The sequence below is a fragment of the Phacochoerus africanus genome, chromosome 5 (assembly GCF_016906955.1).
Source record: "Phacochoerus africanus isolate WHEZ1 chromosome 5, ROS_Pafr_v1, whole genome shotgun sequence".
Lineage (NCBI taxonomy): Eukaryota > Metazoa > Chordata > Mammalia > Artiodactyla > Suidae > Phacochoerus > Phacochoerus africanus.
Window position 1 is genome coordinate 131,397,223 of NC_062548.1, and position 14,040 is coordinate 131,411,262.

The 14,040-nt window shown below is 51.9% G+C and overlaps 1 protein-coding gene across 4 annotated transcripts in view; it reads left to right on the forward strand.

Moving 5' to 3' along the window:
- Positions 1-14,040, forward strand: part of ADAM17 (ADAM metallopeptidase domain 17) — a 58,113-nt gene that overhangs the window by 41,668 nt on the left and 2,405 nt on the right. For all 4 annotated transcript variants that reach the window (XM_047782671.1, XM_047782672.1, XM_047782673.1 and 1 more), the window contains 7 exons: positions 1,898-2,097; positions 3,246-3,349; positions 8,846-8,980; positions 10,442-10,572; positions 11,324-11,402; positions 12,432-12,520; positions 13,915-13,965. In XM_047782671.1, the coding sequence (XP_047638627.1) occupies positions 1,898-2,097; positions 3,246-3,349; positions 8,846-8,980; positions 10,442-10,572; positions 11,324-11,402; positions 12,432-12,520; positions 13,915-13,965 (789 nt within the window). The remainder of the gene's footprint in view (positions 1-1,897; positions 2,098-3,245; positions 3,350-8,845; positions 8,981-10,441; positions 10,573-11,323; positions 11,403-12,431; positions 12,521-13,914; positions 13,966-14,040) is intronic.

A 14,040-nucleotide genomic window follows, 5' to 3' on the forward strand; every position in this document is an offset into this window, starting at 1 on the left:
CCACACAGGATCCGAGCCAAGTCTGTGACCTAACACAGCTCACTGCAATGCCAGATCCTTAACCCAATGAGCAAGGCCAGGCATTGAACCCACATCCTCATGGATCCTAGTCCGGTTCATTAACCGCTGAGCAACGAAGGGAACTCCGGATGGCCAATGTTAAAGCCTTGGTCCCATCAGATTGCCCTGCCGCCCCCGCCTACCCACAACCCCTGCCCGGCCCTCAGGTACCAGCCCCAAGCCCAGGTCCTCACCTGAACAACTGGCTGTAGATTGGAGGTTTCAGTGACCCCCTCCTTGGGTTCAACGAATTTGCTAGAGCGGCTTATAGAACTCAAAGAAAAACTTAATGTTTCACCAGTTTATGATAAAGGGATGTGATCAGGATACAGATGACCGTCAGGTGGAAGAGATGCATCCGGTGACGTGTGTGGAAAGGAGCTGAGTGCACCCCTCTCCCAGCGCCCCCATGCATCCACCAACCCCCAAGCTCTCTGAACTCTGTGCTTTGGGGATTTTTATGGAGGCTTCCTCACATGGGCATGATGGGTCATTAACTCCATTTTTAGCCCTTGTCCCTTCACAGGAGATTGGGCGGTGGGATTGGAACCCTGGCTTGGTCTCTCCGGCGACCAGCCTGAGCTTGGAGTCCACTCAGAGTTGGCTCATTAGCATAAAAGGCACTTCTGTTCCCTGGGAAAGGACAGGGGTGTTGGGAGCTCTGTGCTGGGAACTGGGGCCAGAGAGCAGTGAATAGTTGATATTTTAAGGGTCCTGTGCTCTGCACTCCTCAGGGGTTTCGTGCTTTTCATCTCGGGCAGAAGTGAAGATGTTTTAGCTGTTTGCACCTACCCCTAGAAATAACCACACTGAGTTTTACCCAAGTCTTGTTCTGCCTTTTTTTTTTGGATAATTTTGGATGGTTTGGGAAATAGACTCTGTTTTAGAGCTCCAGGTAAAATGCCCAAATCGGAAGGTCATTTCCATGGTTCTGTACACCAAGTGGGCAAGCTAGGGTTCAGGCTTCCTTTTTTTGTGTTTTGTTTTATTTTAGGGCCACACCTACGGCACATGGAGTTCCCCAGGTTAGGGGTCAGCTGTAGCTGCCGGCCTACGCCACAGCAACTTGGGATCCCAGCCGTGTCTGCGACCTACACCCCAGCTCACAGCAACGCTGGATCCTTAACCCACTGAGCAGCCAGGGATCGGACCTGCGTCCTCATGGATGTTAGTCAGATTTGTTTCTGCTGAGCCATGACGGGAACTCCGGGTTCAGGCTTCCTTTGAGATGCTGGTCAACTCTAGAAAACTCAAAGAGACTTGAAATCTTGGAGACCCAGGAGAACATTTAGGTAGCAGTTTGGAATTTAATCTTTTAATAGACTATGTATACTATGCCTCTTACAAAGCTCAGTTTTTAAACACTTTCAATATGGATTGTTGGTACAAATTTCAGGGAGAGGTAAGCCAGAGCAGCAGAGCCAGTTCTGCAGGCCTGAATCATTCTAGGAAGACGGCGGTCTGGGCCCAAGTCTCACTGTCCCCGCGGCAGGGCCATGCCTGAGCCAGGGGTGGCCTAGGGTCTAGCAGAGCCCACAACTTCCTCCTCGTGCTGGACTGGCCGGGGTGTTGGTCTCAGCATTTGTGTGGCTGAATTTCCTGTGAAAACTTTTTGGCCCTTAACCAAATTCACATGACCTTTTAGCATCCTGCAGAGCAGATAAGTCAGTTCCCTACACATGGCACTTAGAGGGGACAGTGAACCTGACATACCTTCAAGGTGGTTCTGATTGTGGCTTTAACGTTCAAGTTTGTCCCTGGAGAAGCAGCACACACACTACCTGAGAATGGATTTTTATGTGATTCGGGGTCCTGTGTGGCCTTTTTTTCTCCTAAGATGTTTTCAAACTGCAGTAAACAGTCCATCTATAAGACCATTGAAAGTAAGGCCCAGGAGTGTTTTCAAGAGCGCAGCAACAAAGTGTGTGGCAACTCCAGGGTGGATGAGGGGGAGGAGTGCGACCCCGGCATCATGTACCTGAACAACGACACCTGCTGCAACAGCGACTGCACCCTGAGGCCGGGCGTCCAGTGCAGGTGAGGAAGGCGGCCGGGTGGGGCTGGGGCTGCGGAGCAGGGGTGGCAGCGCAGGGCCTTTGGGATTAAGTAGACGGCATGGTGCGCAAGTGTGTGTCGGCCCCTTTCGCCCCTTAGAGCAAGAAAAGTGTTTTCTGGAAAGCGGTCTGACTTCGCAAAACAGTCTTCAGTCTTGCGTGTTTGCTACAGCGATGCTATGGTACAGAAAGACCTTTTCTGAGGAAGCAGGGATGCACGACGATAGAAGAACAAGGATCTTCATGGCCACGTTCCTTGATAATAACAAAACACGGGAAACAATCCAAATGACAGTCCCGAGCTGTAAATTGATTTTTGTGTATCGACACCATAGAGTCGTGCTGGAGAAGACTGTGCAGTCACATAAACTGAGTGTGGAGGAAGCAGGTTGCCAGTTAGAGGGCACCTATGTTTCCCTGTTTAATGTCGAGGGCCCAGCTTGGAGGTAGAGGGGAAAACTGATTTATGGGGAGTGCCGGCTTCAGCCGTCGGCCGTGCGTTTCACCGTCGTAGATCCTGATGGGGAGTAGGGCCCTGGCCGCCTAGTTTCCTGACCACTGATTGCCTTGTGGGCCTGTGTAGTTGTTGGTGGTGGTAATTACGGGGTTTTTGTTTGTTTGTTTGTTTGTTTAGGGCCGAACATGCAGCATATGGAAGTTCCCAGGCTAGGGTTCAAATCAGAGCCTCAGCTGCCGGCCTGCAGCACAGCCTCCGCAACGCCAGACCTGAGCTGCGTCTGCGACCTACCCCACAGCTCATGGCAACACGGGATCCTTAACCCACTGAGCGAGGCCAGGGACTGAACCCGCATTCTTATGGATGCTAGTCAGATTCATTACTGCCGAGCCACAACGGGAACTCCTTTTCATTACTATTTTAAGTTAACGAAAACCAAGGACATGAAGATGTTTTAAAGATGAGTCACTTTGGACCATTGTGCAGCCTGTGTCCAGCAGGAAGGGCAGGTGGACTGTGCGCTCGTGGCACCAGCACCTGGGAATCTGTGCAGGAGAGGGTGGCTCAGCCAGGACACCCTCCCCTGCCCTCTCAGGGCTCTGTGACGTGACCATGGTCTGTGCTATGGGCTGTCCTTTGACTCGGGCTGTCCCTCTGTGCTCTTCTCTCCGCAGTGATAGGAATAGTCCTTGCTGTAAAAACTGTCAGTTCGAGACGGCCCAGAAGAAGTGCCAGGAGGCTATTAATGCCACTTGCAAAGGCGTGTCTTACTGCACAGGTATGTCCTCCTGTTGGTTCTCTTGGGATAATTTGCTCAAATGTGTATATGCCTGTTTGAAAGCTAGATGGTGTCTCGTTCAGATGGATGCTGTGTTTTTACCTCTTGTGCCGAGTCGATTTGTACACTTAGTTTGAGGCACACTTGTCTGTGCAAGACCCCTGATTATTTCTCTCAGTTATTTATTCTTTGTATTCACTTGTGTTCTCCTTGCGCTCACAGGCGTATGTTTTAATGTATTTATTAATATTTGCCTAGATAAGTGTGTCTCCTTGGAAAAAATGTTATTTTGTGTATACATGTGGGTTTTTTTGTTTTTTTTTGGTCTTTTTGCTATTTCTTGGGCCGCTCCCACGGCATATGGAGGTTCCCAGGCTAAGGGTCGAATCGGAGCCGTAGCCACTGGCCTATGCCAGAGCCACAGCAACGCGGGATCCGAGCCACGTCTGCAACCTACACCACAGCTCACAGCAACGCCGGATCCTTAACCCACTGAGCAAGGCCAGGGATTGAACCCGCAACCTTATGGTTCCTAGTCAGATTCATTAACCACTGCGCCACGACGGGAACTCCTACATGTGTTTTAAATGTGCCAAATTGATATTTTAACTCAATACCCTATGTTTCTTTTTTGTTTTGTCTTTTAATATTTATGGCTGCACCCACGGCATATGTAAATTCCTGGGCTGGGGATTGAATCTGAGCCTCAGCTGTGACTGTTAAAGCTGCGGTAACACCAGATCCTTTAACCCACCACGCCAGGACAGGGATGGAACCTGCCCTTCCGGTGTGACCAGAGCTGCTGCAGTCGGAATCTTAACCCACTGTGCCACAGCGGGAACTCCAGTACCATGTTTTTACAGCTGTATTTCCTATTGCACATTTAAAAAAAATAAAGTGTAGTTGATTTACATATTGCATTAATTTCTGCTGTATCGCAGAGTGACTCAGTTATACACATACATACATTTTTTAAATATTCTTTTCCATTATGGTTTATCCCAAGATATTGAGTATAGTTCCCTGTGCTCTACAGTAGGACCTCGGTGTTTATCCATCCTGGAGGCAGCACTACTTTGCGTCTGCTCGCCCCAAACTCCCACCCCACCCCACCCCCGCCAGCAACTGCAGGTCTGTTCTCTATGTGAGTCTGTGTCTGTTTCATAGATAGGTTCATCTCTCAATGGACATTTAGGTTGTTTCTGTATCTTGGCTATTGTGAATAGTGTTGCCGTGATCATAGGGGTGCATGGATCTTTTTGAATGAAAGTTTTGTTCAGATATATGCCCAGGAGTGGGATTGCTGGATCACGTAGCAATTCTGTTTTTCTGAGGAACTTCTAATGATTTTCCATGGTGGCTGCACCAGCTTACATTCCCACCAGTAGTGTAGGAGGGTGCACTTTTCTCCACACCTTCTCCAGCATTTGTTGTTCGTAGATTTTTTTGTTTTTGTTTTTTTGGCTTTTTGCCATTTCCTTGGGCCCCTCCCGCGGCATATGGAGGTTCCCAGGCTAGGGGGCGCATCGGAGCTATAGCTGCCGGCCTACGCCAGAGCCACAGCAACGCGGGATCCGAGCCGTGTCTGTGACCCACACCACAGCTCATGGCAACGCTGGATCCTTAACCCACTGAGCAAGGCCAGAGATCGAACCAGCAACCTCATGGTTCCTAGTTGGATTGGTTAACCACTGTGCCACGACGGGAACTCCGTGTGTAGTTTTTTCATGACGGCATTCTGACCCACGTGAAGTGGTACCTCACGTACTTTGGATTTGCATTTCTGTAACAGTTAGTGATGTGTGGAACACCTTCTCAAGTGCCTGTTGGCCGTCTGCAAGTCTTCTCTGGAGAAATGTGTACCGCCCGAGGTCTTCTGCCCGTTCTTTGATCGGGTCGTGTGCCGTTGGTGAGTTGTAGGAGCTGTTTGGATGTTTTGGAGATCAAGCCCTTGTCAGTCGCATCATTTGCCCCTGTTTTCTCCCATCGCCTAGGTCGTCTTGTCATTTCTTTATGGTTTCCTTTGCTCTATGGCACTGTGTTTCTGTGTCTGTGTGTGTCTCGGCTCATTGCTCCGGCCCTCCGTGTGGTTAACGGTGTAGCCGCTTGGCTCGCCTTCCTCCCGCACATCCGTAGGACTACAGCCGACGTGCTCCTGCAGCTCTTTTGGGAGGCGCGTGCAGAGCGGTGAAACTGCTTAGTCCTGGAGGGAGGCGCTCCAGGGGTCTCTACAACAGTTTGCCAGCGCCACCATCCGTGGGTCAAGGTCTCTGTATTTGGATGTCCTTGCCAACGCACTGTGTTATCTGGCTCTTATTTTTTTGCCAGTCTGATGAATGTAAAGTGATTTCTTACTCTCATTTACATTTTTTGGGGGACAGCTCCTTATATATGATAGCTGTTTGTGAATAGCTAGTTCATTTATTTGGTCCGTTTTTAAAAATTGGGTTTCATTTTTGCTATTATTGATTCAGAAGCGTTCTTGTGTGATAATCCATTTGGTTTAAACAGTGCATGTTCCTTCCTCCTGTCTGTTGTCCTTTTTGAGACAGAAACCTTCCACTTGGATCAAATCTGTCCTTTTGTTGTGTGTATGTGTGTTTATTTTTTGAGTTGTAGATGGTTAGAGACATTTTCTACAGCTGCTTCTATTAACGTATAATTTTACCTTTTATATTTAGGACTTTATCTGGAGCTAATCTTTTCTGTCACTGTTGATTATTGATATTCTCTGTAGTTCCTTCAGTTGTCCTTTTAAAAAATTTCTAAGCGAGGCGTTCTTGCTGTGGCGTAATGGGCTCAGCACCGTCTCTGCAGCAGGTTTGCTCCCTGGCCCAGCACGGGTTAAATGATCCCTCGGTGCCACAGCTGCAGTGTAGGTCACAACTGTGGCTTGGATCTGACCCCTGGCCTGCGAACTCCATATGCCTCGGGGTGGCCAAAAAAGGGGAAAACATTTCCAAGTGATGTTATTAGGTACACACGTGGGCATATTCTCTGTGTCTTCTTGATGTGCTGTTCCTTCACCAGTTTGTAATGGTTCTTTTTTTTATAATGTTCCTTTTGGATCCTCGAGGTTTCTTTTAAATTGCTTTAATACTCAGTTTGCTACCCCAGTTTTTTGTTGCCGTCGTTGTCATTGTTCCTGTTTGTGTGGTGTATCTCTCCCATTTATGTTTTTCTCATTTCGGTATCCTTTAGTCTTGGTTCGATTTTTTGAAACAGCTTTATTGAGATGTAATTAATACATTATACCATCTGCTCATTTAAAGTGTACAGATCGGGGGTTCAGAACTCACTTGTGCATTCACCTACCAGTTGTCATCACCTCAAAGAGCGCCTGCGCCCTTTAGCTAGCTAGCGTTTTGAATCTCCTCAACCCCTAGTTCCAGGCAGCCACTAACCCACTTTCCGTCTCTCTGGATTTGCCTCATGGGGACATTTCGTATGAACAAATAGAATCACCAGTGTGTGGGCTTCTTTCACTCAGAATACTGTTTTCAGGGCTTATCCATGGTGAAGCAGGAATCAGTCCTTCACTTATTTTGATTGCTGAATAGCATTCCATTGTACGGAAGTACCACATTTTGTATTCATTCGTTAATTGATGGACTTTGGATTGTTGCCACTTTTTGGCTGCTGTGAATAATGCAACTGTGAAGATTTGTGTGCGTGTTTTTGTGTGGACGTATATTTTTGCTTCCTTGTATGTATCTAGTTGTAGGACTGCCAGGTCATAGTGTGAGTCTTTAATCCCTTGAGGAACGGCCGGGCGGCTTTCCAAAGTGGCGGTACCATTTTTCACTCCTCCCATCGTGCGTGAGGGTTCTAGTTTCTCCACATCCTTATCAGCACTTGTTATTGTCCTTTTGGTTGTCGCCATCCTAGTGGATGTGAGGTTTTATCTCATTTTGATTCTTTCTTCAACATTTATTTGTTTATTATTTTTGGCTTTTTAGGGCTGCACCCACGGCACATGGAAGTTCCCAGGCTGGGGGTTGAATCGGAGCTACACCATAGCTGGTGTGGTGTGGTGTGGTGCCGGCCTGCACCACAACCACAGCACCACCAGATCCAAGCCTCGTCTGCAACTTACACCACAGCTCGTGGCCACACCAGATCCTTAACCCACTGAGTGAGGCCGGGGATCGAACCCACAACCTCATGGTTCCTAGTTGGAGTTGCTTCCACTGTGCCATGACGGAACTCCTTCCTTCAGCTTTTAAATGGGCATTTTATGTTACTTATGATTCTTACATTCTGAGAGCTGTCAGTATCATGTTAATTTGCTAACTATTAGGGAGCCTGAATATCTCAGTCAAGCTTTAGAAAATATTTTCTAGGTGTGCTCAGTGTTTGTCTTTATTGCAATAATAGACAGATGTTTTCTTTTAAAATTAGTAAAACAGTCTGAAAAAAGATACTCCTTATCAAACAATCTTTTATTCCCTTGATACTTTATACAAAGTAGCAGCAGCATCACCTAGGATCTTGTTAGAGGTGGAAACACTGGGTCCCCTGCTCAGGGCTCCTGCTCCGGCAGGTCTGGGGACAGGGCCCAGCACGCTGTTGCAACATCCGAGGGGGCTCCTGAGCACGGTCAGCTTTGAGCACCATAGGTGATGCTGTGTTTTAATTATTTTCCTGTGTGTCTCCTACTCTGATGCTGGTCTTTTAAGAACAGATGTTCATACATACTCTTTTTTTTTTTTTTTTTTCGTATCTGCTGAGGGCAGCAGGAAAGAGAATAACAGCACAGCCTGTAAACCTTTACTGAACTCGCTGTGCTTTTTCCAGAGCTTGCTTTGGACACTGTGAATGCCCAGCACCCATAATGGGTTTCTGTCCTGGCACAGCAGAAACGAATCTGACTAGTATCCATGAGGATGCAGGTTCGATCCCTGGCCTCACTCAGTAGGTTAAGGACCCAGTGTTGCCGTGAGCTGTGGTAGGTCACAGATGCGGCTCGGATTTGACATTGCTGTGGCTGTGGTGTAGGCCAGCAGCTGTAGTGCAGATTTGACCCCAGCCTGAGAACCTCCATATTCTGTGGGTGCGGCCCGAAAAAGACAAAAAGAAAAAGGCGTGGAAACAAGAACATGAAGGTTCTGAGGTGAGGAAGAGATGGAAGAGGTGGAGGGGGCCGAGGGGGTGGGCGCCAGGGTTGGGAGACGTGTTGCGGTGGAGCCTCCCTAGGGAGCCTGCATTTTAGTGGCATGACGGTGCACAGGCCTCTGGTTTATTCTGGACAGTCCTTTTCATGTATGCCGCCTTCCGCAGTGAAAAGCGAGGGCAGGATGCTGGGGGCGAGGCCTGGGGCCCGAGCAGACACCTGGGCGGGAGCCGGGGCTGGTGGCCAGGCTTTGGCCGCCTTCACCCTGCGGGTCGAGTCTTGCTCTTCTCCAGGCGAGGTGCCCTCTGTTGTGAGCATCGGTGCCACCGTCCCATGGAGCTGGTGGCGGGTGACGCATGCCCGTGTGCTCTCCGCGCCCGCAGGTAACAGCAGTGAGTGCCCCCCTCCGGGAAACGCCGAGGACGACACGGTGTGCCTGGACCTGGGCAGGTGCAAGGACGGCAAGTGCGTGCCCTTCTGCGAGCGGGAGCAGCGGCTGGAGTCCTGCGCGTGTAACGGTGAGCACAGCTCCAGCCTGTGTCCGCCCGGCTGGGCCAAGGGCCGAGGATGGCGGGGGGTGGGGGGGGGTGGAGGCGGACCCCTGGGTTCCCATCCTGGCCCCTCACGGTTGTCATGAATGCTGCCCTGTCGGTCTCCCTCCCGGGTGGGTTTTCAGGCCAGGAGGCGGCGTGGGGGTGGGGTAGAAGAGCATTGGGGGGAGGTCCCCCCACCCTTGTCCCCTCATGTCCTGCATGCTGTCTGCATCCTACTGGCCGTGAATCATGCTCCCCTCAGATCTCACCCAGAGATGTTCGCTGGGCCTGCTGTCCTCCGCTCCCTGCTGGATGCCTGGGGCAAGGCTCTCTCTTAGCGATGGTTGGGGACATCATGCTGGCTTCCCTGACACTTGTCCTCAGCTTTCCGCACTCTGTTTGGAGCCCCTGGGTCTGAGGAGGGGCCTGAGAGACTGGCTGGGCTCTGAGCTCCCTCCTACCTCAGAGGGAGTTCCCTTGCTTTCCAAACAAAAATCCCAGAAGTCCAAACCCTTGGGTTGGGAACTTAGAATCCATACAGTGGAGTAAGTGGCTCTTCCAGGTGGAGTAACACACAGTAAGTGTCAAATAATTTGTTGAGTGAGTGGCAGGAGCTTGGGGTACCTGGAAGGGTGCATAGTAAATGCCCGGGAAATGCTTGATACATGAACGAATGGTAGAAAGGTGTATATTTTCCCTTCAAAGTGGTTTGTTCTCTGATGGCTCAGTGGGTTAAAGATCCGGTATTGTCACTGCTGTGGCTTGGGTTGCTGTTGCAGCGCGGGTTTGATCCCTGGCCCGAGCACTCCCACGTGCTGTGGACTTGGTCAAAATAAGTAAACGAATAAAGAAGTTTTGCTTGTTTTTGTGTTCCGGTGGATTTCGATGTTGCTTAAGAGAGTAAGTATGGACTTTGGAGTTCCCACTGTGCCTCAATGGTGGGAACCGGACTGGCATCCGTGAAGATGCGGGTTTGATCCCTGACATTGCTCAGTGGGTTAAGGATGGAGCGTTGCCGTGAGCTGTGGTGTAGGTCGCAGACGCTAAGAAGTCTGAGCTCAGAAGTTACTGTGGAGTTCCTGTCGTGGCTCGGTGGTTAACGAATCCGACTAGGAACCATGAGGTTGTGGGTTCGATCCCGGGCCTTGCTCAGTGGGTTAAAGATCCGGTGTTGCCCTGAGATGTGGTGTAGGTCACAGACGTGGCTCGGATCCCGCGTTGCTGTGGCTGTGGCGTAGGCTGGCGGCTACAGCTCCGATGTGACCTCTAGTCTGGGAACCTCCATATGCCTTGGGAGTGGCTCAAGAAATGGCAAAAAAGTTACTCCTGGGGCGGGGCTGGGGAACATCTGGGCCACCTGAGCTCTGGGAATAAACACCGAATGCGATTCCTTCCCCGTGGGAGCGGGCGGGGGCGCGTGTGTCTGAGCTCCGCGCTCTGTTTCAGAAACCGACCACTCGTGCAAGGTGTGCTGCCGGGCCCCCTCAGGCCGTTGCCTGCCCTACGTGGACGCCGAACAGAAGAACTTGTTTTTGAGGAAGGGGAAGCCCTGTACAGTAGGATTTTGTGACATGAATGTGAGTATCTGTTTATGTACAGCTGCTTCTGCAGCAGCCAGATGGCGCGTTTTTATGTTATAAATACTTGATTTTGCAAATGGAAGGAAATAAGAACACAAATGCTGCCGTGTCAGACGGCTGCTTGTTCTCGTGTGAGTCTAGTTAAGTGTGTGTGGGTGTGACCACGCAGGGGAGGACCCCGTGCTCTCAGGAGCCTTCGTAGGACCTGGGGGGCACTTTGTGGTCAAGTTGGTTAGTTTCAGGCAGTGAGTCATACTTATGTGCTGTTCTAGGCCAATTATAAAATTCACTGATGTGGCAGAATCACATGTTTTGGAACAGGTGCTGGGTGGGTAGGAAGACCTACCGGCGGCTTCATCCGCCTATATCAGACCCTCCTGCTCCCCTAGAAACCTGATTTTTTTCCTGCGTGGTCACGGGAGAGCGATTAAAGGGCTTGGGAGACTGCTCCGGGCAGTTCTTTTTTTTCTCTTTGGCCATGCCCAGGCCAGGGATCAAACCTGCGCCACAGCAGTGATAATGCTGAGTCCTTGACCACTAGGTGACCAGGGAACTCCTGCAAACTGGTTTTCTTGAGTGTTGTCTTCTAATAACTTTAAATTCATGTGTAAAAATGGACTAATTGTGACCGCTGTTAAGTACCCATGACCCTGTGTCGGAGACAAGCCCTTCTCCTGTTCATGGTTCGGGTAAAGTGGAGTGGTTCACGACGCGCTGCCGCGAGGCTGATGGCACCTTCTGTCCGCAGGGCAAGTGTGAGAAGCGAGTGCAGGACGTCATCGAGCGGTTCTGGGAGTTCATCGACAAGCTGAGCATCAATACTTTCGGTAGGCACCTGCTTAGAAGGAGCCAGTTTCACGCACGACATCAGACACGTGGTTCCAGACTGACAGGCTCTAACCCTGCAGTAGAACATAGCAAGCGTCACTGCTTTTGGGGGGGCGGGGGGGGGGTTAGGGCCGCACCTGCGGCCTATGGAGGTTCTCAGGCTAGGGGTTGAATTGGAGCTGCAGCTGCCGGCCTACAGCACAGCCGCAGCAATGCATTTGCTGGATCTGAGCCACATCTGCGACCTACACTGAAGCTCATGGCAACGCTGGATCCTTACCCCACTAAGCGAGGCTAAGGATCGAACCTGCATCCTCATGGATACTAGTCGGTTTTGTAACGGCTGAGCCACAGTGGGACCTCCCACTGCTTTTGTTTTGAAATAACTCTGTTGGCTCAAAAAATGGACTCATTACAGGTCTGCCCCCTGTGTATCGTGGATGCACAAATTTTCAGACAAGGGAGGTAAAAACATTGGCTTTTTTAGTAAAAAATGAACACATGACAGCCTGAGTGTGCTTCAGTGCTGTAGAATGTAAATCTGAATCCCGCCTGATGTAAGAGTCATTTATTTAAAAGTGGGCCTCGGGAGTCCCTTCATGGCGCAGTGGGTTAAGGATCCTGTGTTGTTGCTGCTGCAGCTCTGGTTACAGCTGTGGCTCAGGTTCCGTCCCTGGCCAGGGAACTTCTCCATGCCTCGGGCGTGGTGAGACGTTAATAAAAATAAAACTGGGCCTCCGATTTTGCAGAAGCCAGGACGTACTGTGTCCTCTGGGGTTCAAAATTTCGAGTTTGGCCACAAAAGCAGTGCTGCCCAGATAGCAGTGGCACTGTCTCCTTGAGCGCCGCCCCCTCTGCACCGCGGTCTGTCCTGGGCCCCAGCACACGGGGCCCGTCCGGGGACAGCGCCCTGCCGCGCAGGGGGGGGCGGCCGGGTCTGCTGCGGCGGCGGCGGGGTCCTGTGGAGGGGCGTCTGCCGTGCCGCCTAGAAGCCCCGGGTCAGGCGCTCAGGGCTGCGTCCTTCTCAGGGAAGTTCCTGGCAGACAACATCGTGGGCTCCGTGCTGGTGTTCTCCCTGATGCTCTGGATCCCCGTCAGCATCCTCGTCCACTGCGTGGTAAGCTGCCCTTTTGTCCGTCTCACTCGCCAGGGTTTCTCGTAATGAAACACTTCATTAAGCTTGGCAGCAGCGCCAGCCGTGGAACCTTCGGGAAAGATGAAATCGGTTCTTAGGAAGACCTGACCTGCCGTATCAACGGGCCTCGTGCGCGTTCTCTCTGGGAAGGCGTGTTTTGTGGAAAGGCTAACTGGCGTCCTGAAAGGAGTCGCGCTTGCGGTGTGTGGATGTCGTGTCCTCCTGTGTCACTGCTGAGGCGGTTTGCGCCGCTGCGCACAGACGCTCTCGCGGGGCTTGTCGGGGACCCCGGCGAGCGCAGCCTCCCTGCCCGCGCGCTCGGGCCGCCCTCGTCCCGGGCAGACGGCCTCGCCGGGGCTCCGCTCCTTCCGGGTGACCGACGGGCCGAGCAGCCGTCCTTTTTCTCGTTCAGAATGAGCAAGAAACGACAATGAGCAAGAAATGAGCTTTGACAAACAACAGTTAGACATTGGGGGCCTTTTTCCAGAAATTGTCTTATAAATCCAGTCCCCGTGTTTCTGTGGGAAAGCGAGGCTTTCGCTGCTGTGTCGAGACGAGGACATCAGACCCTGGCTCCCAGGCCTGTTCCTGGAACTCCGGGCTTCGCGCCCCGAGGGAGAGCTCGCCCGGCCTCTGCACCTGCCCCCTCGCTGCTGCCCTCGGCCGGCCGCTCTCCCTCGGGGCGGTGGGCCTGGCGGCGCAGGGGGAGCCTCTCCGCTAAGGGGACACGGCTGAAGCGTAGACGGGCGACGTGGCATCCGTTACGGTTGCTCTTACTTGAGAGTCAGGCCGCCTTTGTCTTTAGTGCAGGTTGTGATCGAGGACCGCGAGGCGGGGCCCTTGATGTCTGAGCAGAGCTGCCGACAGAAGGCAGGGCCGGGGCCTGGCTCAGAGCAGCCAGACTGGAAGCCAGGCCCATCCCCAGGCTTGGTGCCGCCTGTTAGGTGTCAGCCCCACGCACAGACTGTGTGTTCAGCCTCCCTACGAGTGTGATGTCGGTACCGCCAAGAAACTGGGCCGTAGAAGTTCTCGCAAAGGTGGAGGAGAGGAGGCTGCGGCCCGCCTGGCGGTTTGAGGCCGGAGCCCAGCAGGGCCCCACGGCTGCCTTCATGGGCATGCAGGGCGGGCGGTGCCTGGCCCCGGGTCCTCTCTCAGAGAAGCAGCGCTTACAGCCTGGCCTGTCCTTACTTTAGGCCTAAAACCTGATCTCCTTCAAGGGCACAGGAGATGCTTCTGGCAGAACCCTTAAGCTCGAGGTGAAGTGCGTTCTCATCTGGACCGGCTCCCGCTTTCTGCGACTCAAGCTCTGGGTCTGCTCTTCACGTCCCACTAGGAGGAGCCTGGAGGAGCATTAACTGTCCCGCTTTCTCTTGTAGGATAAGAAGCTGGATAAGCAGTACGAATCCCTGTCTCTGCTGCACCCCAGCGTGAGTAGACCCCACGCAGAAACGGTCCCTCTCAGTTGCCTTCTGAGACCTGCCCTCAGCCACCCTTCCCGGCCT